General features: G+C 40.9%; 1 protein-coding gene across 1 annotated transcript in view; it reads left to right on the top strand.

Annotated features, from left to right (window-relative positions):
- Nucleotides 1–26,030, top strand: part of LOC140495762 (FERM domain-containing protein 7-like) — a 67,949-nt gene that overhangs the window by 9,758 nt on the left and 32,161 nt on the right. Inside the window, exons 3-5 of the mRNA XM_072594838.1 lie at nt 7,124–7,228; nt 10,198–10,240; nt 25,541–25,619. Coding sequence (XP_072450939.1) covers nt 7,124–7,228; nt 10,198–10,240; nt 25,541–25,619 — 227 coding nt within the window. The remainder of the gene's footprint in view (nt 1–7,123; nt 7,229–10,197; nt 10,241–25,540; nt 25,620–26,030) is intronic.

Here is a 26,030-nt window from a genome sequence, read left to right as displayed (position 1 = left end):
TAATTAATTGCGACTCAATACGCACATCGGCAACAATGTCCTGTTCCTGAGTGAATACTGACGAAAAGTATTCATTCAGTGCCTCCCCAATCTCTTCAACCTCCACACGCAACTTCCCATTACTATCCTTGACTGGACCTATTCCTACCCTAGTCATTCTTTTATTCCTGACATGCCTATAGAAAGCCTTTGGGTTTTCCCTAATCCTACCAACTAAGGACTTTCCATGTCCCCTCCTTGCTGCTCTTAGCTCTCTCTTCAGATCCTTCCTGGCTACCTTATAACTCTCAATCGCCCCAATTGAACTTTCATGCCTCATCTTTACATAGGCCGCCCTCTTCCCTTTAACAAGGGATTACAGTTCCTTATTAAACCACGGCTCCCCCACAGGACCCTTTCTTCCCTGCCTGACAGGTACATACTTATCAAGGACACTCAATAGTTGCTCCTTGAACAAGCTCCACATATCGATTGCGCCCTTCCCTTGAAGCCTACTTTTCCAAGCCACGCATCCTAAGTCATGCCTCACCGCATCATAATTTCCCTGCCCCCAGCTATAACTCTTGCCCTGCAGTGCACACTTATCCCTCTCCATCACTAGAGTAAAAGTCACCGAATTGTGGTCACTGTCCCCAAAGTGCTCACCTACCTCCAATTCTAACACCTGGCCTGGTTCGTTACCCAGAACCAAATCCAGTATGCCCTCACCTCTTGTTAGCCTATCTACAAATTGTGTCAGGAAACCCTCCTACACACATTGGACAAACACCGATCCATCTAACATACTTGAGCTATAGCTTTCCCAGTCAATATCTGGAAAGTTAAAGACCCCATAACAACCTCCCTATTACTTTCACTCTTCTCCTGAATCATCCTCGCAATCCTTTCTTCTACGTCTCTTGGACTATTAGGAGGCCTGTAGAAAGCTCCTAACAGGGTGACCTCACCTTTCCTATTTCTAACCTCAGTCCAAACTACCTCAGATGGCGAGTCTTCATCCATCGTCCTTTCCATCGCTGTAATACTATCTTTGACAAGCAATGCCACACCTCCCCCTCTTTTACCCCCACCTCTGACCCTACTAAAACATTTAAACCCTGGAACCTGCAACAGCCAATCCTGTCCCTGTTCTACCCATGTCTCCGTAATAGCCACAACATCGAAATCCCAGGTACCAACCCACGCTGCAAGTTCACCTACCTTATTTCGTATACTTCTCGCATTGAAGTATACACACTTCAAGCCACTTTCCTGTTTACAGGCACCCTCCTTTCGAGATTGATGCCATGTTCCTAACCTCCCTACACTCCAGGTCCTGCACCCTAAAGCTACAGTCTAGGTTCCCATGCCCCTGCAGAGTTAGTTTAAACCCCCCCAAAGAGCACTAGCAAACATCCCCCCAGGGATACTGGTGCCCCTCAGGTTCAGGTGTAGACCATCCTGTTTATAGAGGTCCCACCTTCCCCAGAAATAACCCCAGTTATCCAGAAACTGAAATCCCTCCCTCCTGCACCATCCCTGTAGCCACACATTTAACTGTTCTCTCTCCCTATTCCTCGACTCTCTATCACGTGGCACGGGTAAGAAACCAGAGACAACAACTCTGTTTGTTCTAACTCTGAGCTTCCAACCTAGCTCCCTAAAAGCCTGTCTAACATCCTCAGCACTCCTCCTACCTATGTCATTGGTGCCAATATGGACCACGACTTCGGGCTGCTCCCCCTCCCCCTTAAGGACCTGGAAAACACAATCAGAGACATCACGTACCCTTGCACCTGGGAGGCAACATACCAAACGTGAGTTTCTCACGCCCCCACAAAACCGCCTATCTGTGCCCCGAACTATCAAGTCCCCAATAACTATTGCTCTGCTCTTCTCCACCCTTCCCTTCTGAGCAACGGGGACAGGCTCCGTGCCAGAGGCCTGAACCCCATTGCTTACCCCTGGTAAGTCATCCCCCCCCACAAGTATCCAAAACAAGTATACTTATTCTTGAGGGGAATGGCCGCAGGGGGTCCCTGCACTGGCTGCTTCCTCCCAGTCCCCCTCACTGTCACCCATCTGTCTGCAATCTTTGGAGTTACTACTTCCCTAAAGCTCCGATCTATGACCCCCTCTGCCTCCTGAATGATCCTAAGTTCATCCAAGTTCATCATGAAACTGTTGTCCATTGTTGGTTCACTAACGTCCTTTCGGGAAGGAAACCGACCTACATGTGACTCAAGATCCACAGCAACGTAGTTGTCTCTTAAGTGTCCTGTAGGCAGTTAGGGATGGATAATAAGTGCTGCCTAGCCAGTGATGCCTTCAGCCCATGATCTTTTAAAAAATCCCTTTGACTTCATGAGCTTTTCAATCAATCAGCCAAATGTTACTTCATCAAAAATAGTGCCTAAATGCTTGTCGACTACATCTATCATGCTATTCTCTTCAACTTCTCTTACTTGCCTGAAAAAAAATGATCAAACATGGCCTCCCTTTAACAAAGCTATGCAGATTATCCTAGATTAATCTCTGCCTTTCTAAACTCATGTTTCTCTTAGAATGTTTTCTGAGAATTTGTCACCCTTCAAGACTTGACCTGTGTATCAAAGAGTCATAGAATCATAGAATTCATACAGTGTAGAAGCAGGCAATTCTGCCCATTGAGTCCATATGACCCTCCAAAGAGCTCCTAACTCCCTACTCTATCCCTGTAACCCTACATTTTTGGACAGCTAATTCATCTAACCTTTGCATTAGAAATGAGCTATTTTTCTTCTGCTCAGTTTAAACAATGATACAGTATTAGCTGTTCTGCAGTCCCCTGGCAACATGCCTGTAACCAGAGAGGATTGCAAAACGCTGGTCAAAATATGTAAAAATCCCATTCTCACATGATTCTGTCTCCTTGTCATGGTTGATCTCTGTAACATTCTCCATCCTGACAACTTTCCAAGAACTCCAGACTGGAACTTCATTCTCAGGGTTGGGAATGCAGTGTGCTGGATTTGAAAAGCTGACCTGGAGAAATTTTCCCCGAGTGTTTGATTTTTTTATTCCACATGTCATCAAGAACCTGGAAAAGGTTCAAAGGTCACTGCATTAAGTGGAAGGCTAGTCCCACTGCCATAGCACCTTGTCTGAGATTTTCTTAAAAAGCAATAAAACAACAAAAATGCCCTTCAACTCAAAGTTTGGGAGAAGATTTGTAGCTCGGGTGCTCGTTGTTGTGGTTCTGTTCGCCGAGCTGGGAATTTGTCTTGCAAACGTTTCGTCCCCTGTCCAGGTGACATCCTCAGTGCTTGGGAGCCTGCTGTGAAGCGCTTCTGTGCTGTTTCCTCCAGCATTTATAGTGGCCTGTCTCTGCCGCTTCCGGTTGTCAGTTTGAGCTGTCCGCTGTAGCGGCCGGTATATTGGGTCCAGGTCGATGTGTTTGTTGATAGAGTCTGTGGATGAGTGCCATGCCTCTAGGAATTCCCTGGCTGTTCTCTGTTTGGCTTGCCCTATAATGGTAGTGTTGTCCCAGTCGAATTCACGTTGCTTGTCGTCTGTGTGTGTGGCTACTAAGGATAGCTGGTCGTGTCGTTTCATGGCTAGTTGCCACCAACTAGCTACCCTGGGTTGCTCTCAAGAGGAGAGCGACCCAAGATGAGGTCAATTTTTTTTAAATGTTGAAAAATCCACTGTTCCAAAAAACACAATCTCATTGGTTTTTAAAAAAATTCACTGCATTTAATTTCCTTTAATGCCTAATTAAAACAAGCATTATAGTTAATAGTCTTGTTTTAAAGAGTTTATAATCTGTTGTAGCAATCACTCAAACTTGAAATGGCAGACAGCCTGCTGTGATTATTGAGGATTATGGAAATTAGTCATTTGACACAAATTCAACAATGGTAATCCTTAAATTTATGTTAACAGGAGGCTAATAGAAAGCAATTTTTTAAAAAAAACCCTAGACAGTTTTCTCTTCAAGTATTTTAAGGGTAGCAATTTTAAAAGCCTTGACATCTTTACAGTTCTTTATGACCGTTAATTTTTAGGGTTCCAATGAAATTATGTATTTTTAACACATATCCACGCCCACTTTTAACAATCAAGTGCATCTAGCATCTCTGAAAGGGCACCAGACATATTCAAAGTTGTCCCAGGACCATATCGAAAGGGGTATAGTATCTCTCCAAAAGAGTACATTATCTATTCAAAATGTGGAGGTGCCGGTGTTGGACTAGGCTAGACAAAGTCAAACATCACATGTCACCGGGTTGTAGTCTAACAGGTTTATTTGAAACGACAAGCTTTCGGAGCCCCCGAAGGAGCAGGGAGCTCTGAAAGCTTGTGGTTTCAAATAAACCTGTTGAACTACAACCCATGTGATTTTTGACTTGATCTATCCAAACAATTCTACAAAAGTTTCGACATGCTCATGCCAGGTCATATCTCCATTCTTGGTGTTTCCCACTCCAAACCATTGAAGATCACATATGTCTGGAAGCAGTTGCTTTTTAATATAGGCAGCTGCTCTCATGAACCACATTTGCTCAATTTGGAACCTGCTCCCATTGCCCCCAGTCCCCTGCTGGAATAGCTGGTATAATTACAATATTTAAAAGGCATCTGGATGAGTAAATGAGTAAAAAAGGAAGGATATGGGCCAAATGCTGGCAAATGGGACTACGTTAGTTTAGGATATCTATGAAAGAGTTAGACAGAAGGGTTTGCTTTTGTGCTGTGACTCTATGAGTGCTGTTTTTGGATGAGACTCCACTTTCGGACCCCCAGGACCATTTCCAAAATAGCATAGCACCTCTTTTGTTTGTGAAAATTCAGCCTCTGCTTTCCTCCAATTCTATCTTCTGCGACACCTCCCAAATTATTCTCCCCACTCCAAAATAAAGCCATGATTAATCCACTTGATGATAAATTATATTGAATTAAACTATGATTACATTGAGTGGGATTGTTTGACTTTTCAGTTATTTGGCTGAGAAAGGGTCCCTTCCCCATTTGATTAACCTACATGCACCCTTTTGATATCAGTTATAATTTTACTTTTAGGATTTTGTTCCCTCATTCTAGTCTGTCTGCTCCAGAGGAATTAATTTATTTTACCCAACCTTGTAAATTCCATAATCATTTTAACCTCATCAATCTTTCTTGGACCTCCCAAAACAAGGGAATCTGATTCATACAGTATGTATCTTGGATTTGCAACCCTTCCTTATATTTTAACCAATTAAATTGTCCTATCAGCCTAGTGATTATTTCCTGTCCTCCTCTAAGACCAATAACTGCTTCCTGAGGTGGATGTTCAAAAAGCAGTTACTCACTAAAGCTCTGTACAACAGAAGCATCACTTCTAACCTTCGCGCTTTTAAAAACATAAAGGAAAGTAATGTAAATCATACTTGCAAATGAAAAAAACAAATCAAGATTAGGTATTCTGGCCTGCTTTTGAATCCACATTCAACTGCTTTAAATGGATTTGCTATCTTCAAAAGCTAAAATACATTAAAATTAGGATGACTTTGTCTTTGTAACCACTAAGGGATATTTCTCTTAGTAATGGGAGTAGACAGATCAAAGAAATATAGAGAGCCCCTTGAAAATGCTAAGCTAGAGCTTCTGCAACTGCTGTGGGCTGATTACTGATAAATAGCTGCTGTTTTGTTTAGCTTGCTAAAGCGTCTTGCTTTGTGTGGAATTATAGTCATTATTCATTTAGACACATTAATGACGAGTTTGGTTACCAGCTGACATGGATGGGCTCGCTAAACACAAATACAGTGACTTTAAGAAAAGTCCAGTCTGACATAGATCACAGGCTGAATTAATCACAGTGTTTTAACAAAACAAATAATGAGAGCCTTAATGATATACTCCTGATATACCTCCCACTAGTTCTTTCCTTTCATATGACATGGAAACACCCCTGGGACATCCCTACAAAGATAAAATAAATCAGCCACCATCTTTTATTGCATCTGGCTGGTGCAGAGGCCGACTTCAGTTGAAATGCAGTTATTATGTTGTCTGTCAACAGTCAATGCCTGAGGTTAGAAAGCATTTTCAGGGAGAGAAAGGAAATGGATGTTGTGTAAATGTGTATGGTATTTGGACTGTGGGATGACCCAATCTTCCAAAGTATTTTAGTTGAATAGTTTACAAGATTTCAAATATATATATAGTTCCTGGGAATGTCCACAGTTTGAGTGAATGTATTAATGTACTTAAACCATCAGCTAGGCCTACACACTCCACAACTTGGCAAGTGTCTGAAAAGATAGCAGTTAAGCCACACCAGAAATCTGCATATGGAAAAAAAACAAGAGCATGTGAATGTTGCATACACACACACACACACACACTCACAAGCGCACACACGCGCGCATGCGCACGCACACACGTGCACACAGACACACACAAGTGCATACACACACACAAAACACACATGTGTGTGCGTACACACACACACATGCACATTGGCTCAGGGATTTGGTGAGGCCATTCAGCCTCTTCGGTCCTGTCCCATCAACACTGGCAGGAGCCGTAAGCTAATTAAGAGTCTGACTGGCCATGGCATGAGCCCTCCTTCAGGTAGCTGGAACTTTGCTTATACCAGCCCAGAGAGCAGGGGTTGTCCTACACCATGGAGGCACCAGACAAGAGTATCCCACTGGATGTCAATCTAGAGCTGACACAGTAGTTTCCACTTGCTGGGACTACCAGGAGCTACAACCAGTTTAAGGCTCATTACATTGATAGATGTACCATGTAACCCATATTGGCGGTGCTTTCTGCTCTGGTCTGGTCAGTCTCTGATCAAAACCAATGTGTGATAAAACCTGGTGAACACAGGAATTAAACCCCCCCACTACAAGTTCATTGATTCATCAATTTACAAATACCTCCGAGTAGAAATTATGTCTGTGTAACCAATATTAAACAGATCTCTCACAGCAAAGCAAACCAATTTCACACTAGAACGGAGCTTGCTCATTCCTTGGTGACCCCGGTTAATGTCCTTATGGTGTTATGAAGTTTGCCAGCACCTCTCCGTTAATGAATGCCCAGAGCTCTTTAGCACTGCTGAACTGATACAGACTCACAGGTAGTATTTCTTCATGTGACCTTTCCCCAGCAAAAAGCCACGGGAAAGACCCTTTTCGATTGTGTCTGCCAACGCCTGAACCTTGTTGAGGAGGATTACTTTGGAATGGAGTTCAACAATCGCTCTGGGAATATGGTGAGCAATGGCCAACTCTGTCTCCACAAACTTTGTTAATTCAAAGCATGGGTATGATGGACTGAATGGCTCCTCCTATGTTGTGAAATTCTAGGATTGGAGAGGTATGCAATGGAAAATCATAGAATAACGGAATGGTTACAGCACATAAGGAGGCCATTTGGTCCATCATATTCATACCAGCTCTCTGTAGGAGCATTTCACATAGTTTTGAAGGTAATGATTCAATCCTCTTTCAAACGATGTCACAATAAAAGTTGCCTCCACCACACTCTCACGCAGTCCATTCCAGAAACTAGCAACTCTCTGCACAGAATCAGTTCTCCTTATGACCCTGGTGTTTCTTGTTTCTAATGACCTTCAATGTGAGCCCACTGGTTCGTAATCCTTCTGCCAATGGGAACAATTTATCCCTATCTGCTTTGTCTAGTCTCGCCACAATTTTGAAAATATCTATAAACCTGTTTTCAATCTTCTCTTCTTTGAGGAGAAGGATCCCAACTTTAATCTATCCACATGACTGAAGGTGCTCATCCCTGGAAATATTCTCGTGAATCTTTTCCCAGTGTTTTCACACCCTCCTTAAAGCTGGTGCTCAGAACTGGATGTCGAAGCTAGGGCAAAACAGTTCCTTACTTTGGTACCCTACATCTCTATTTATAAATTACTGTATTCTATATGCTTTATTGACTGTGCTGTCTGTAGCCTTTAATGATTTCTGCACGTGTACACTAAGATCCCACTGCACCTGCAACTCCTTTTGAATGGTGCTTCATTTTCTATTGTCTAGATTAGAGTTGTGCTGGAAAAGCACAGCAGGTCAAGCAGCATCTGTGGAGCAGGAAAATCGACGTTTCGGGCAAAAGCCCTTCATCAGGAATGGATGCTGAACCTATGGCTCCATTCCTGATAAAGGGCTTTTGCCCGAAACAACGATTTTCCTACTCTTTGGATGCTGCCTGACTGGCTGTGCTATTTCAGCACCACTCAAATCTAGACTCTGATTTCCAGCATCTGCAGTCCTCACTTTTGCCTGCTTTATTGTCTATTGCCCCTCCATGTTCCTCCTACTAAAATAAATCAGTCTGCACTCCTGTGTCTTAAATTGTACCTTCCAATTGTCCACCAATCAACTGTTCCACCACTCTTAAATATCCTTTTCAAATATTCTCTGTCCTCTTTATGGCTTATAATGCTTCCAAATTTTGTATCGTCTGCAATTTTTGTAATTGTGATCTGTACGCAAAGGCCGACGCCAAAATATGTCAGGAACAGCTAGGGTCTCAACAACAGCTCCTGTGGAACTCCACTATAAAACTTCCCCCAGTTTACAAAACAACTGTTCACCACCACTCTGTTTCCTGTCACTCGCCCTGTTATGTATCCATGTTGTTACTATCCTTTTTATTCCATGAGCTCTAACCTGCCTCACAAAACAGTTCACTAAATTAAACAGCTTTTGTTTTGTTTTATTTGGTGATATGAAAGTGCTAAATAATTAATGATTACTTTGCATAAATATTGCTTTTTAAAGAAATGGACTCGTGAAGTATTTAAAAGATGTAAGAAATATTTTGGTGTAGCAGGTTATTGCATCTATCAGGCAAGAGGTAAAATCTTTTAAACATTTTGAACTAGTCCGATGCATGTTGTTGTTGTGTATGTGTCGGCCATAGGACGCACAGCATGATCTAACAATGGTTAGAAGTTTAATGGCCAATAAATTTGTTTTTGGTGGTGTTGGTAGACGGAGAAATATTGGTGAGGGCATCAAAACAGCCTTAAAGTTTTCAAGAATGTTCTTTCCTCCACTCTATGCCCATATTGAATCATGTCTAAATGCGCCATTGATTCTAGGTTTAGTCTATGGACCCTGTCCCCCACTCTAGGAGGCTATTTTTGGACTATAGAGAGTGATCCTTTGTGCTGACTTACAGTTGTGTCAGATCATAGCTTAACCCAAACCCAACATTGTCTGTTTATTGCTAGGTTTAGGGAAAATTGCTGGAATAGTATTTGTAAAATAATGATAGGAAATTGGCCCATGTTCAATGCTACAATCCTTCCTCTTCAAACATAGAATAAACAACACTCCCAAAAATAACAAAGGATTTATCTTTCATGTTATGGCTGAGTTATTCATCAATGAAGGATTGGTAGCATTCCACAGTTCAAGATTATCAAGAAGTGTGTGCTGTGCTGGCTTGAAAGTTTTCAGATGGAGAAGGTTCCAAGATACTGCCACCTCCAGGCCTTTCTTCCCTCTATGTTCCAATGGACCAGGCAGAACAGAAAATAGCCTGAAACCATAGCAATTACATCACTTCCAAATGTTCTTGTGTTACATTGTAACAAGTCCCCTGCATGAACTAAAGATTTAATTATGCACCAATTAAGTATCAATTAGCTATGGAAATGGGATCTGAGATGCTATTGGAAGGTCAAAAGACTCCATTCCTAAAAAAATACATCTTTTTTAACCATAAATGATGGATCGAAATTCCTGCCCGTGCTATTTTCCAGTGCACAGATCAATGTCAGAATCCTGTGATCTAAAACTTGACATCTTCTGCTGAGGATGCCTCTATCACCACTAAGAAAATTCTCAGACTGTGCACCTGAGGGTCAGCAGTTGCAATCAAAATAGACCATCTATTTCTCAAAATGGATGCTTTATTCACGTTTCCACTGCTCGGAAATTGGTGCTGGGTCTGAGTTCCTGCCCCATTCATTTCGCTGACATGATGGCTCTCAGAATGCTTTCGGTCCCCCACCTTTGCCCCGCTAAAATAAAATCAAATGGACCAGGAAACCACTGGAGGGCCTTCATCCTGTAACACACCACACAGGCCTGTTACTCAGCGGGAGCGTTTATTTTGAAGTGAAGTGACCCAGTTATATTGTGTATAAATGTATCCACTCTCTATCCTGCCACACCATTCTGATTTGGATCTCTGTACTAATTGCAGGTTTGGTTGGATCTCTTAAAACCTGTTCTAAAACAAATCAAAGGTGAGTAATGTGCACACTTCTAAAGTACCTCTGACCAAACACGATCTTGCTCTCTATAGGAACTAGTGTGGAACTTATCAGTCATAACACAAATTGTCAATGTAAAGCCCCTGGAGTACCAGAGACATTGTGAAAGTAAGAATCACAGCCAAATATAATGGGAACAAGAAACTGTACTTCTGGCAACATATTCACATGTTTAATCTATTGTTACAGAAGGACAAGTTTAAATTTCAGCTTAGGTGGAACAAGGGAGGGTTCTTAGAGTCTAGTGGAGTTTAAATATAGGGGTGATTCATTCAGTTTACTTTCATCAGAAGCTGTGACTGAAATAAGAATCTATAATCTCCAGGAGGAGCACAACTATGAGGGGATGGTTCTAAAGCTGTTGGAACAGTCATTGTCATGAAATCACTGTGGTCTCTATTCTAATTCTTCTAACTCTGTTCCTTCCTCTCTCCCTTTTCCATTGTTCTGTATTTATTTAGATTTTGTTCATTTCTAACCTTTTCTGATTCCGATGAAAGGTCATTGGCCTGGAATGTTAACTCTGCTTTTCTCTCGTCAAGTCCTGACCTGACCTGCCAAGCATTTTTATTATTTACTTTGGGATTTAATGATATCCTAGCTTTCCTGTTTTGCAAAGATCAACTTGATATCTCAGGACTGTTTTATTGTGTATCTCTAGCTTTGAATAGGCCACTTCTGAGGCTTGTGTAACTTTTTCCCAGGTGATCATATTGGTAACTTGTGGTATTTGCCTCTTCTAGTATTGGGTAAGGATCATTTGAAATACTTCACGATCACCAATCTTTCTTTGTCTTTTCTTTCTCTTGGGTCTCTCTAGTAATTTATGACAGCGGATACACACTGTAAAGTATCTACAGGAGAGGCGCTGTTCTTAGATAGCAAGAAGGTTTATTATATTATATGTATAACTACATGTGTTCATGTATAGTTAGCAGGACTTTAGGAATCTTGTCCAGATATATCTGCTCCTTTCAAAAGCTAGAGTAGAAGTGTGTGTGTGTGTGATCAGCAGAATGGAACAGCAGATGAAATGTGAAAATTAATCCTTTCAGAAACATTACCTTCTACACAGCTTGAAAAATCACCCTGCATGATCACACATTGATCTGTACCAAAGATTGTCACCTCCTGGTCATTGACTGTGCTGCCGGTCCCAAATTACCAAATTAAACCAAGGTCACTTTGACAAGTGTACCAAGAACTGGTATCACTGCTGTAGTGAACACCCACCAACTTTGATTTTTGAGCAAGTTTGAGGGGAAGATACTTGTTTGCTTTGCTTTTCCAGCATCTGCTGTCTTCTGTTTTAGTTTCATCTTGGTGCTGTGTTGATCATTGCCTATTTATTCCAGCCCTACTGAAGGTGGGTGCTGTCAATGCCAGGGAGCAGCTTCCTCTGTAGCTCAGTTACCCTGTTTCAGAGCTCAGCTTTGTCATGGCAGAGCCACGTATTGAGAGAACCCCCTCCAGCACTGTCTCTACCTCAACAGTGTACTACCCACTAACTCCCCCACCAATAAGCATTGCAGGGTTTCAAGGCCAACTCAGTGCTACAGTCTCCATAATTTATTGTGGGCATGTTCCTGTAAATACACCTTGCTATGGCCAGTAAAATGCAGTAGCACCATTACAGTATTCTATGTTATTTAACCTATTTCGCTAATCAACCTGTTCATAGACATTAGGACAACCTCTGTAGCATGTGGGATTTGAACCTGGGCCGCATGGTCCAGAGTAGGGACACTACCACTGTGCCACACGAGGCCCCTATTCGATTTGGTAATCAGCTTGGCAAAGATACATACAAACACATGGACTAAGGGCAAAAATTTGCCACTTGGCCCTTTGAGCCTGTTTCTCTATGAAATAAGGTTATTAGTGATCTAATGACTCAGCATTTCCACCTACCCTGATAACCTCTCCTCCCTTTAGCATATCAACAATCTCTGCATCTTTGATTGAAAAACATTCAAAGACTCTGATTCCTCTGCCTTTTGAACTCCAAAGACTTCTGACCCACAATGAGAAAAAAGGTTCTCTTCATCTCTACCTTCAATGGCTGACTGCTTATCTTTTAACCATGAACCCCTGGTTCTTGACTCTCCCACAAGAGGAAACATCCTTTTCATATCCACCCTGTCCACACCCTTCAGGATATATGCATTTTGAGAAATGATACTGTCTTAACACATGAATGTGCTTTTCAAATTGAGATCAGAGGATGTCAAATGTTTTGCAATATAATGTTATGCAAATCTTTGAAATCAAAGCAGTCAGATCTCATGAAGACAATCTATTTCTAGATTCAGGATCTCGTCTTTAATCAAGTCACCTTTTACTCTTCTAAACTCTATCAGATACAAGCCAATGTGTCCAACCTTTCCTCATAAGATAACCCACCCTTCACTTTACTGCTTTCAAAGCATTTCTACACCTTTCTTTATACACCTTTCTTTAAATAAAGAAGCAAAGACTGTACAGAATCACAAATAACCAGAATAAGGCTGCATTCTGAAAAATGAGCTTCACTTACACAGCAGTCAGGACTGGGTGTCTACAATCTCAAAGCAATGCAAGGGGAGTAGAAAGTCATTAATACAAAAAGTATTATTAAAAATTAGCAACCTGCATCCTTTTATTATTGTACAGAGTTTCTTCTATTTCCTATGTTTTATTTTTGGTAATCAGTCACCTTAATCAGGTGTGAAATTTAAGGAAAGGTATTCCTTTCTGTGTGAAACACATAGAGCACTTGGATTTATAACAGTAAACTTTGAAGTTGTTGTGAATGGCAATAGTTATTGGCTTCATTATGGAATCAACCATTACCAGATAATACCTCCAACATTAACCCTTTCAAAATCATTACCTTATTCATTGTCTCCCTCTAAGCTTTTTCTCCAAAGTTACCATTTATATATTGAAGTACATGCCTACTTCGTCATTTACCATGACCCTATCTTGCACCCCTCCCCCACCTTCAAATTTCTGACTTCACAAATTCAGATGATCAGGAGAATTCATAGTTCTTCCAGAATGTGTACTCAAAAGACTGGGGAGATTGGTAAGTCTTTGGTTTGAGGACGGTTGGTCTTGATTCAGAACTTGTGTGAAGAATTTCTTCACTGGAAGATTCTTTTATCTTTTGCATATCTTTCGTGGAGGATGCCATTCCTGTAACACTCAACAGTTGGTCCATTATCTTACCTAGAGGTCCTGTAATCTCCAGAATTCCCTTCATAGGTGAACTGCCAACTTAGATAGTTGTCTCCTAACATCAATTGGGTGCCCTTCAGTCTCGTGAATGACTATAATGGAAAACAACTATTGAGTTGAAGCAAGTGCTTTCCCTTTTGTAATGTCCTGGATTTTCACATCAGATAATTCCATTTTTTTTGACCATGTCCTGAATCTGTGGACATTGGTTGATTCTCTGAAATTGAATGCAGCTCATCCCCATTTTGTTCAACCTGCTGAGACACCCAAGTTGAAGCATGTAAGCTCTTTGTTTTGAATTGTTGAGTAGTTTGGCCATCTTGTTCTTTGTGGATTCTGCTGAAGTGGACATCATCACATGTTCAGTTGTGTTGCTGGATGATTACTGCTGACTTAACATGTCTCTGTCAGTGAAACAGATAATTCTTTGATAAACAAAGAATTGAAATGCTGCTCTTCAGCTTGTGTTGTTTTCGAACCCAGCAACAAAGTCGAATCTACTGTATCAGTTTGCTCTTATGTCTATTTTGCTGCCTGAATAACTTCAGTTAATGTTGCCTCAATTAGCTTAAGTACTTGTGGGTGGCACGGTGGCACAGTGGTTAGCACTGCTGCCTCAGCGCCAGAGACCTGGGTTCAATTCCCACCTCAGGCGACTGACTGTATGGAGTTTGCACATTCTTCCCATGTCTGCGTGAGTTTCCTCCGAGTACTCCAGTTTCCTCCCACAGTCCAAAAATGTGTAGAATTGACCATGCTAAATTGCCTGTAGTGTTAGGGGAATGTGCCTGGGTGGGTGGTGGGTCGGTGTGGACTTGTTGGGCCAAAGGGCCTGTTTCCACATTGTAAGTAATCTAATCTACTACTAATTCTTGTTCTTAGAATGTGCTTCTTATGGCAAGCTTCATTCATTAGATGGTACTTCTATGATGGCAGGAAAACATTTTCACCACACCTTTAAAGTCACAAATTTTCTCACTGTTGACAGTATGAAACAATTATCTTATACAAGTGTAGGTAATACTAATGATAATGGTCAAAAAATCAATTGCTTATCACGGATTAATTAAATTTGTGGTTTCCTTTATTTGAAATGTAAAATACATTGGAAGTTATGAATCAGACATTATAGTAGACTAACTGTGTGTGCAGTTTGCAGACCCACATCAGAAATAATTACCCAGCAGAGTCATAACATTTCAGCGAAACTGCTCATGGAATCCTTTAAGTGAACTCTCTTAAAGTGAACTAAAGTTAACTCTCTCTTACACAGACAACAGATTATTGCTGCTTTTTTTGGTTCTACCATGAGTCTAGGAAAATCTATAAAATATTCCATTCAATGCCTTTGATCAGTTATAGAGTCAAATAGACCTATCAGTCCAACCAGTTCATGACGACCATATTCCCAAACTAAACTAGTCCTTGCCTGCACTTGGCCTATATGCCTTCAAACATTTCTTATTCATGCACTTCTCCAAATATCGTTTAAATGTTGTAACTGTATGTACACCCACCACTTCCTCTGGAAGTTCATTCCACACACGAACCACTGTCTGTGTAAAACAAGTTGGCCCTCATGTCCTTTTAAAATCTTTCTCCTCTCACCTTAAAACTATCTCCCTTAGTCTTGAAATCCCTCACCCGGGGAAAAGACATCTGCCATTCACCTTATCTATACCCTTCATGATTTATAAACTTCTATGAGATCCCCCCACCCCGTAAGCCCCAGTGAGAAAAGCCCCAACCTATCCAGCCTCTCCTTATAACCCAAACTCTTCATTCCCAGCAACAACCAGGTAAATCTTTTCTGAAACCTCTCCAGCATTTTATATCCTTCTTATAACAGGACAACCAGAACTGGACACAGTACTCCACAAGAGATTTCACCAATGTCCTGAACAAACTCAACATGACATCCCAACTCTGGTATTCAAAGCAATGAGTAATGAAGGCAAGCATGCTAAATGCTTTCTTAACCACCCTGTCTACATTTGATGCAAACTTCAAAGCATGTACTTGAACCTCTAGGCCTCTCTGTTCTACAACACTACTCAAGGTCCAACTTTTAATGGTATAAGTTCTGCCCTTGTTTGTTTTACCAAAATGCAATACCTCGCATTTATCTAAATTAAACTCCTGGGCCCATTGACTCAATTTATCAAGATCCATTTGTAATCTTAGATAACTTTCTTCACTGTCCACTATATCACCATTTTATGTGTCATCTTCAAACTTGCCATATTCTTGCCTTCTTTCTTTGCATCCAAATCATTTATATTAATGTCAAACAAAAGCAGATCCAACATGATGGCTTGATCCCGATCCAGTTATTCTCTTGGAACTAGTTGAACCATTTCAGCTGCCTCAAGGTTGCTGACGTCAAGACGAGTGCAGGCTAAAAAGTGAGAAGTGTTGATTGTGAATTATGTATATATTTTCAACTCTCTTACATTCCTTGTTTTGCAGAATTGTCTGCAGCATTCCTTCCCTATTAAATGCATTTCTACTTGGACCATGTCTGCAAGTCACAGCTAATCTCTGACAAGACACTGGCATTTGACCATGTATCAAACTTAAAATTAATAAGATGTCCAATGTCATAAACAAGCTCGTCACATCTGAGGAAGGGTCACTGGACCCGAAACATTAACTAATTTCTCTCCACTGATGCTGCTAGACCTGCTGAGCTTTTTCAACAACTTCTGTCAAACCCAAACTGGTTGAGCCACCAACTTAGGAATGTAGTGAAATCCCTCTTCTGAAACTGGTGGCTCTATCACATTAACATCTTTGTAGGAGTAGGCATGAAGCATTTTACTGCTCTGAAACTGTGTTATACTTCTGCATATCTACCAAAATTGGCCCCTAGATTTACAGAAGCAGATTCTTTTGTCATAGCTGAGCAACTTTTTTTTATGGTGCTTCTTCACATTGAATCTTAGTATCTAATGCTTGGATAAGACAGTTGATTAGTCGCATATGATTTTTGAGTACGTGGACGTTATAAAGTGTCTAGGTTCTATTACTCTCCTACAACAAAATTCTTCTCCACTCAAGATTTGACAGTGACTCTTTCCCATTTCATTTTCCAGCACAATATGAAATAATGTTCCAAAGTCTAATCTTCTTTGGAAGATAATAGGTCTGATGTAGTTACATCAAAAATTTCAACATCAATTCTGTCTTTTATGAATTCGGATTTCAAAGCTTCATTATTTCATTTTTCTTCTGATTTGTAGAAATAAAATTATCTTTGGATTTCCCTGGATGATGAACTTTTCTCTTCTACCTTTTCAAGATTTTGATTTGCTTTCAGATGAAGTAATTATCAGAAGATTGAAGACTTTCTGCAGATGTATCTGTGTCTTCTTTGATATTTTGTCAATTTACATTATCATCAGCTGTAGGTTCTATTGAAGATAATAGTGTATTTATTTGTTCAGCTTGAGATTTAGTGTTTCAATTTGAAATTATTCCGTATCCTAAGAGCAATTTTCTCCAAGATTTCTAATCATGTATTCTGTTTGACCCATCTCTTACAATCAATTATTAAGGTAAAGTTATTTCTCCTGTCAATTAATTTTCTCATTTAATGCTGTTTAAAATCCGTGGCATTCAATACTTTGTGTAATCTTCTGGTTTTTAAGCACTTGATATTGCACTAAATCAATGTTATTTTCATCTCTCAGCTTTACAGGCTGTTAAAACTCTGTAATATAGCAATGCTGTATGATTTTCTTCTAATACAGCTTTAAATCTGCTAAATAGCAATACCTACTGCTTGCTTGCAATATTCCCACAATTGTATTATGATCAAAGTAATGATTTACTACCTACTGCAGGCAATTTAAGATATTTTTCTCTTCTGTTTTCAAGATGGCAGTCTTCTGTTTTATTGCAAGGAAAATGAATGCTTTCACGGCTTAAAAAATATGCCTTGCTGTGTTTCTCTCAATAAATCACAGTGGCTTTTATATATTTTCCTACCAAATCTATGATTTGTGTTAGAATTCTCTTAATGTCTTCTTCTGTGAAATTCTGTCTTCTAAGTCTTTTAAATTACTCTTTTGGTCACCTGACTTGTGCTCTGCATTATTCCTGGTGCTGTGGCTATGCCATCAATTAATTTCACTGCCCTCAACTTTGCTACTGTCACCATGTTTGCCAGTGTTTGTTGGTTGCCAGTGGTGCTCGCTGTGAATATTAAGTCCTCCTCTTTTTATTTCTATACTTTGCAACCTGATCCTTAATACTGTCAATTTTAAGTTCTTGTTCCCCTTCTGGGAGTGTTTTTAACTTTATGCTCCGAAATGCTGACTTCCTAACCAAATCTAAAGTCAGGACTGACCACCAAATTGCCAAGCGTGACTAGTTTTTTTCCCTCTCTTCCAGCCTACACTGCTTTCATTTTGCATCTTTGCAGCTCAGATGTGAAGGTTGTACCCTGAACTGCCTCTATTGTTCTGCCACTCATTCCATCACTTGTACTGACTGCTTGTCAGCTGATGGCTGAGTATTCTTAAAGTGGCTATGTCTTTAAAGTGGTAAGCTCACTTCTTTTCCCAAATTATTTTTCTCCTGGGTAGAATGGTATGTCTCCAGGATTTTCTATGTGCTGCAGAATTAACTACTAGTAGCTAATGGTGCAGAGTTCTACTGTAGTGATTGTAACAAGGTCAGCCAGGTGGACCTTATAGAATATGAGTTCCCTGAATGTGGCTATCAACCTGGTCCAATTAGGGAGCCCTGACTAACAGATAAGAACAGGAGTGTCAGATATCTTGCTGACTCAGAGAGTGAGGAAGTTGAATTAGTGTCAAGGACAATCCATGTGTAACTAAAGGGTGACTTGGCGATGGAATGCTGGAATCTGTGGAGTTATTTCATTACCACCAACCCTCCTTTCGATACTGAGTCTAAGGGCATCTTCAGCATACAGTGGAAGAGGTTAAACTACTAGTGAGTCTTAACAAGAAGAAGGACTTCTCTTAACAAAGAGTAGGTGGAAACTATATTGGCTCAATAGATATAAACATGAAGGGTATCAGGAGCCAGGGACCCACTTGACCTGAACCCAAAAGTGTATGACATTCAAATTGGGTTTTTAAAAAATTCATTAATTTACTGGATGAGAGCATGGCTGGCTATGGCAACATTTATTGCTGTCGGCATAAAGTTAAAAACACTCTCAGAAGGGGACCAAGAACTTAAAATTGATAGTAGCTTAGATTACTTACAGTGTGGAAACAGGCCCTTCGGCCCAACAAGTCGCTGAAGCGCAACCCACGCAGACCCATTCCCCTATACCTAACACTACAGGCAATTTAACTTGGCCAATTCACCTAACCTGCACATTTTTTGACGGTGGGAGGAAACTGGAGCACCCGGAAGAAACCCAAACAGACACGGGGAGAATGTGTAAACGCCACACAGACAGTTGCCTAAGGCAGGAATTGAACCCAGGTCTCTGGTGCTATGAGGCAGCAGTGCTAACCACTGTGCTACTGTGCCACCAGCCTTAGTATTAAGGATCAGGCAATGATGGATAAAAATGGAGTCATATGTAGGCCAGACCAGGTCAGTCTCAGTCCCTAAAGGACATGAAAAATCAATTCTCCTGCTCCTTGGATGCTGCCTGACCGACTGTGCTTTTCTAACCCATTAGTTAACCAGATTCATTCCCCAAAGGGCATTAACCCTTTGAGTACATGAAAGGAAAAAAAATGGTTAAGACTAAAATTGGACCCTTGAAGACAGAAACAGGTGAATATATTACAGGGAACAAAGAAATGGCAGAAGAGTTGAATTGGTACTTCAGATCTGTGTTCACTGGGGAAGACACAAGCAATCTCCCAGAAGTAATAATGGCTGAAGGACCTGAACTGATGGGAATTTATATTTGCCAGGAAATGGTGTTGGAGAGACTGTTAGGTCTGAAGGCTGGTAAGTCCCCAGGACCTGATGGTCTGCATCCCAGGGTACTGAAGGAGGTGGCTCTAGAAATCGTGGATGCATTGGTGATCATTTTCCAATATTCTATAGATTCAGGATCAGTTCCTGCAGATTGGAGGGTGGCTAATGTTGTCCCACTTTTTAAGAAAGAAGGGAGAGAGAAAGCAGGGAATTATAGACCAGTTGGTCTGACCTCAGTGGTGGGAAAGATGCTGGAGTCAATTACAAAGGATGAAATTATGACATATCTGGATAGCAGTAACAGCATGGATTTATGAAGGAGAAATCATGCTTGACTAATCTTCTGGAATTTTTTGAGGATGTAACTCTGAAGATGAACAAGGGAGATGTAGTGTACCTGGACTTTCAGAAAGCCTTTGATAAAGTCCCACATAGGAGGTTAGTGAGCAAAATTAGGGTGCATGGTATTGGGGGCAAAATACTGACTTGGATTGAAAATTGGTTGCTGACAGGAAACAAAGAGTGGTGATAAAGGTTCCCTTTCAGAATGGCAGGCGGTGACCAGTGGGGTACTGCAGAGATCAGTGCTTTTTACAATATACATTAATGATATATATGATGGTATTAAAAGTAATATTAGCAAATTTGCTGATGATACAAAGCTGGGTAGCAGGTTGAAATGTGAGGAGGATGTTAGGAGATTACAGGGTGACCTGGACAGGCTAGGTGAGTGGACAGATGGATGGCAGATGCAGTTTAATGTGGATAAATGTATGGTTATCCACTTTGGTGGCAAGAACAGGAAGGCAGATTACTACCTAAATGGAGTCAAGTTAGGTAAAGGGGCAGTACAACGAGATCTAGGTGTTCTTGTACACCAGTCAATGAAGGTAAGCACGCAGGTACAGCCGGCAGTGAAGAAAGCTAATAGCATGCTAGCCTTCATAACAAGAGGAATTGAGTATAGAAGCAAAGAGGTTCTTCTGCAGCTGTACAGAGCCCTGGTGAGACCATACCTGGAATATTGTGTGCAGTTTTGGTCTCCAAATTTGAGGAAAGACATTCTGGCAATTGAGGGAGTGCAGCGGAGGTTCACGAGGTCAATTCCCGGAATGGCGGGACTATTTTACGTTGAAAGACTGGAGCAACTGGGCTTGTATAGCCTTGAGTTTAGAAGGCTGAGAGGGGATCTGATAGAGATGTATAAGATTATTGGACACTTTGGAGGCAGGAAACATGTGTCCGCTGATGGGTGAGTCCCAAACCAGAGGACACAGTTTAAAAATAAAGGGTAGGCCATTTAGAACAGAGTTGAGGAGAAACTTCTTCACCCAGAGAGTGGTGAGTGTGTGGAATGCTCTGCCCCAGAAGGCTGTGGAGGCCAAGTCTCTGGATACTTTCAAGAAAGAGTTGGATAGAGCTCTTTAGGATAGTGGAATCAAGGGTTATGGGGATAAGGCAGGAACAGGATACTGATTGAGGATGATCAGCCGTGATCATGATGAATGGTGGTGCTGGCTCGAAGGGCAGAATGGCCTACTCCTGCACCTATTGTCTATTGTCTATTAACCCATTCATTAACCCATTAAGTGAACCAAATGGATGTTTCCTCAACATTTGACAATGGTTTCATGGTCATCATTCGACTCTTAATTCCATATTTTTATTGAGTTCAAATTCCACCATCTGCCATCAAAATGGTTATATTTCCATCACGGTCCTCATATTTTTAAATAAAGTGCAAAATATTTCAATAATTTATTTTATGTTTAAAGAGACAGGATCTTGAGTTTGAATTTAATTTCAAAAAATCTAGAAGTGTAAGTCTAAATGATAACCATGAAACCATTGTCAATTATTGTAAAAACACATGTGACTGCAGACCTAGAACAACAAGAGTTGACTCTGCACAATCTCTGAAATAGCCTTGGGTGTCACTCAATAAAGGGCAAATAGGGATGGGTAATGAATTCTGGTCTAGCCAATGATATCGACATCCAATGAAGAATAAATCACGCAGTCCTGGAAAATCTCCCACATTGCAACCTGCATAGGACTTAGGCCACCTAATTTTCCGCTGCAACTTTGTCTTAACATGCACCAGATTTTGTTTCCTCTATTGGCCCTCTAGCCATGAACTCACATTGGGCCCTGGTCAAACAATAACCAGATTTTAAAATTCTAATCCTTGTTTTCAAATCCCTGGCTTGAACGTCCCTCTCTCTATAATCTCCTCCAAGCCCAGAATCCTCTGCTGATCTTCCTCTTGGCTCTTGAGTAACTGGAGAAATGTCTTTGTTCACTTTGTCTCTTGCTGTGGTTTAACATTGTTATGTGACTACTGTGATTTCATTGTTTTAAACAAAGGCTCTGTGTAAAGTCATTTTGCCTAGTGCATGAAACATTGAGCTTTTCTGACTTTGCTCCATAATGGTAGACATATCTTCAGCTGCCTAAACTCTAAACTTTAGGAAACCCTCCCTAAAACTCTCTAAACTGAATCCTAGTGATTGATTTAAACTTTTAAGATTAAAATGATTGGTTTCCATTGTGTGAGCATTTCCAAGGATATGATATAATGGTGGCACATTGGAGTTGATGTCCAGATTAGCAACTCTCTGAAGGGAACCTTGATTTTATTCATTTTTTTTAATTGCCACAGGACTGGAGGACAGACAATGTGGTACCATTATTCAAGAAGGCAGTAAGGGATAAACCAGGAAACTATAGGCTGGCCATTCTAACTTTGGTGGTGGGGAAACTATTAGAAGCAATTCTCAGGAACAGAATTAATCTGTGTTTAGTGAGGTGGGCATTAATCAATAGTCAATATGGTTTTGTTGAGGGGAGATCATGTCTGACCAACTTGCTTGAATTTTGCGAAGAGTTGATGCGATAAGAGTAGATGAGGTCATTGTTTTTGATGTTGTCCATTTGGATTTCAGCAATACTTTTGATAAGGTCCCACATGGCAGACTGATAGTGATTGTAAGAGCCTATAGGATCCAAGGAAATTTGGCAAATTGGATCCACAATTCACTGAGTGTCAGGAATCAGAGGGTGATAGTTGGGGGCTATTTGTCTGATTGGAAGTCTGTGGCAGTATGGTCCTGCTGAAATTAGTGTTAGGGCCTTTGTTGTTTGTGGTTTATATAAATGATTTAAACTTGAATGTTGATCAATAAGTTTGCAGAGGGTACAAAAATTAATGGGTGGTAAATAGTGAGGAGGGTAACCTTAAATTACAGATTGTCTAGTCAAACGGGCTAGGAAGTGGGTGCTGTAGATGCTGGAGATTGGAGTTATGATTAGAGTGGTGCTGGAAAAGCACAGCAGGACAGGACTGCATCCGAGGAGCAGGAAAATCAGCATTTCGGGTAAAAGCTCTTCATCAGGCCAGATGGGCTGTTCAGTAGCAAATGGAATTCAGTCGAATAAATGTAAGGTTAGGCAGGACAGGCTAGGCAAGGAAATACATGATGAATGGTAGAACTCTGGGAAGCACCGCAGATCAGAGGGTGTGCATGTACACTGGTTCCTTAAGGTATCAGGATAGGTGGACAAAATGTTGAAGAAGGCATATGGGATAGTTGTCTTTAATGGTCAAGGCACAGAGCAGGGACATTATGATGGAACTGTATAAAACTTTGAATAGGCCACAGCTAAAGTATTGTGTGCAGTTCTGGAAATCTAATTTACAGGAGGGATATGATAGCACTGGAGAGGGTGCAGAGGAGATTTATCAGGATGGTGCCTGGGCTTGAGAGCTTCAGTTGTGAAGAGAGATTGGACAGATTGGGATTGTTTTCCTTAGAGTGAAAGGTGGCATGATTAAGATAGATAGAATTGTGAGGGGCATAGATAGGGTAGACAGGAAGAAACATTTTCCTTGATGGAGAGATCAATGACCAGTGTTATGAAGTTGAAGGCATGTATTGTACCTTTAGAAGAGAGTGAATGCTGTTCTGAACTGAGAACTTACAAGCACCTGCGTCATAGGACAAAATAGCAGTCTAAGAATGGACTGGAAAAGTGAAAATATGTAACATTTCGCTGTGAACTTGATACCTGAGTTGATTGCTGTTTTGATAGCAATTTGAATTTAACAAATCAGTTTAAATTATACCCCAGGATACTAAAACCCAATTGAGTTTGAATTTAGTGTTTTGCCAACATCGAACCATAGACACGATCCAATGTTGGGGGTATAACAACACAGGCATTTTGGAAATTGGAGTCAGAACAACTGCCATCAACACAGAATGAGAAATTAGGAAATACTGTCTGTCAAAGGTACCTTTTCACTTGAAACATATTTGCTGTAAAAAGAATGAAGACGACCCAGGTAGATCTCCAGCTGGAAGAAGAAAGATACCAAAGTTGACAGCAGCTGTGTGATTTTGAAATTAACTTGATGTAATTTTACTAAGTGTCTTATTGGAACAGCATATTGTTATAGAGTTGGAGGCAGGTAATAAGCAGTTAAGAGAAAGGGGGACTTGGTGTTGTGAATAGTTGTTTTTTTAATGTTCACTTTAGAGTTAAAGAATAAATTGATGTTATTTTCTTTAAATAGTGGAAGTTGAGAGTTCGTTGTCACTCATATTTTAACAGATTACAGGACGAGGTGAGCTTTTCTGGATGTTTGATTTAATTAACAGTGGGGACATTTAAGGGACTATTGGACATGCATATGGTCACAGAAATTTGAGGGTGCATACATGAGGATCAGTGGTCAGCACAACATCGTGGGCTGAAGGGCCTGTTCTGTGCTGTACTGTTCTATGTTCTATGTGTTCATCTCCGTGTCACAACACCAGGGACCATAGATTTAAAGTAAGGGAGAGAAGGTTTAGAGGCGATGTGAAGAAATGCATTTTCACCAGAGGGTGGTGGGAATCTGGAACTCGCTGCCTGTCTGGGTGGTAGACTCACAGAATCCCTATAGTGTGGAAACAGGCCCTTCGGCCCAACAAGTCCACACAAACCCTCCAAAGAGTATCCCACCCAAATCCATTCCCCTACCCTATTATTTGATATTTACCCCTGACTAACACACCTAACCTACACCATGAGGCAATTTAGCATGGCCAATTCACCTAATCTGCACATCTTTGGATTGTGGAAGTAAATAGAGCACCTGGAGGAAACCCAAACAGACATGGGGAGAATGTGCAAACTCCACACAGACAGTCGCCAGAGGTTGGAATTGAACTTAGATCCCTGGCACTGTGAGGCAGCCATGCTAACCACTGAGCCACCATGCTGCCCTAAAATGAAGGCACCCAGTATAGGGCAGAAATCGTCATAGGATTTAAGAAGCATTTAGATGTGCTTTTGCGATACCAAAACAAACAAAACTATAGTCCAATTGGTGGAAAATGGGATTAAAATAGTTAAGTGGTTGTTTTTGATTGGTACAGACTCAGTGGGCCAAAGGATATTTTCCTGTGATGTAGTGAGAGCTCTATAACTTATTCCTGCTTGCCATATGAACCACCATTCTATTGCCTTCCTACTTACTTACTGTGCCTGCATGTTAATATTTTATGATTCTTACATAGGAGAACACACAAATCCCACCATGTTGAGGCATTTTGCAATGGCTTTTCATATAAGTAATATTCTGCGTTTCTGTTCGTTTAACCAGTGTGAATAATTTCAGATTCCCACAAGATATTATAGTTTGTCTAATTTTAGCTATTTACATCCTTTTGCATATTTTTCACAGTTTCCTCATAATTTATTTTCAACCTGCCTTACATCTTCACAAACCTTGCATAAATGAGCAGGTCCATTCATCCAAATCATTGGTGAAAATTGGAAATAATTGAGACCCCAGCATATTCCTCTGGCATCCGTTGATCAGATTCAGGACTACATTAAAGTGGCAATTGAACAAAAGGATAGTGATGGACATGGGAACAGGGTTGAGAAGTAGATATAAAACTATTTGCTCGCAAGGAGGGTAAACACCAGCAATGACTAGTTGGGCCTAATGGCCTGTTTGCGCACTTAACTTCTGTCTATTCCTCCCTAATGAATGAGAAGTTCCTTTTTTTAAATTGCTTTTGCTTCATTTATGCTGTTTTTAATGTCCAACTGATGATGATGAAGATGTTCACATTTCTCTGACAGGTGAGAAGAAAGTTCTGTTTCAATTCGTAGTGAAGTTCTTCCCACCTGATCCAGGGCAGCTCCAAGATGAATTGACAAGGTGGGTATAACCCTCCTGCACTTGTGGAAACCACAAGCTAAATTAGCACCTTAGACTGTCCTTTCATAAAGTCTGCTTTGACTTCACTTGTGGCCGACATATCTTGGATGACCCTGATTCAGATTGTGTGTTTTGGATTGAGGTTTGAATCCACAACCATGGAAACCTGTGCAGCTGCTGGCACTTGAACAGATTTTCAGTGTGGGGATAGAGAGAAAAGAGAGAAGGAGCAGTAGGAAAGAGAGATGTCCGAGGTATGGCAGCTGAGGCCTACTCTTTCTGGTGAAGCAGCCCTGTCGCAAACCATGTGTTTACACATCAGACACTGTGGCAGGAAGTCGCCTTGTTAAGTGAGTGTGCTTTCATAAGATGTTGAAGTAAAAGGTTAGAATATGGGAGAGGTCCTCTATC

The sequence above is a fragment of the Chiloscyllium punctatum genome, chromosome 25, assembly GCF_047496795.1.
Source record: "Chiloscyllium punctatum isolate Juve2018m chromosome 25, sChiPun1.3, whole genome shotgun sequence".
NCBI lineage: Eukaryota > Metazoa > Chordata > Chondrichthyes > Orectolobiformes > Hemiscylliidae > Chiloscyllium > Chiloscyllium punctatum.
Note: the sequence above shows the minus strand (reverse complement) of the source record. Positions and strands in the feature narration are given on the sequence as shown.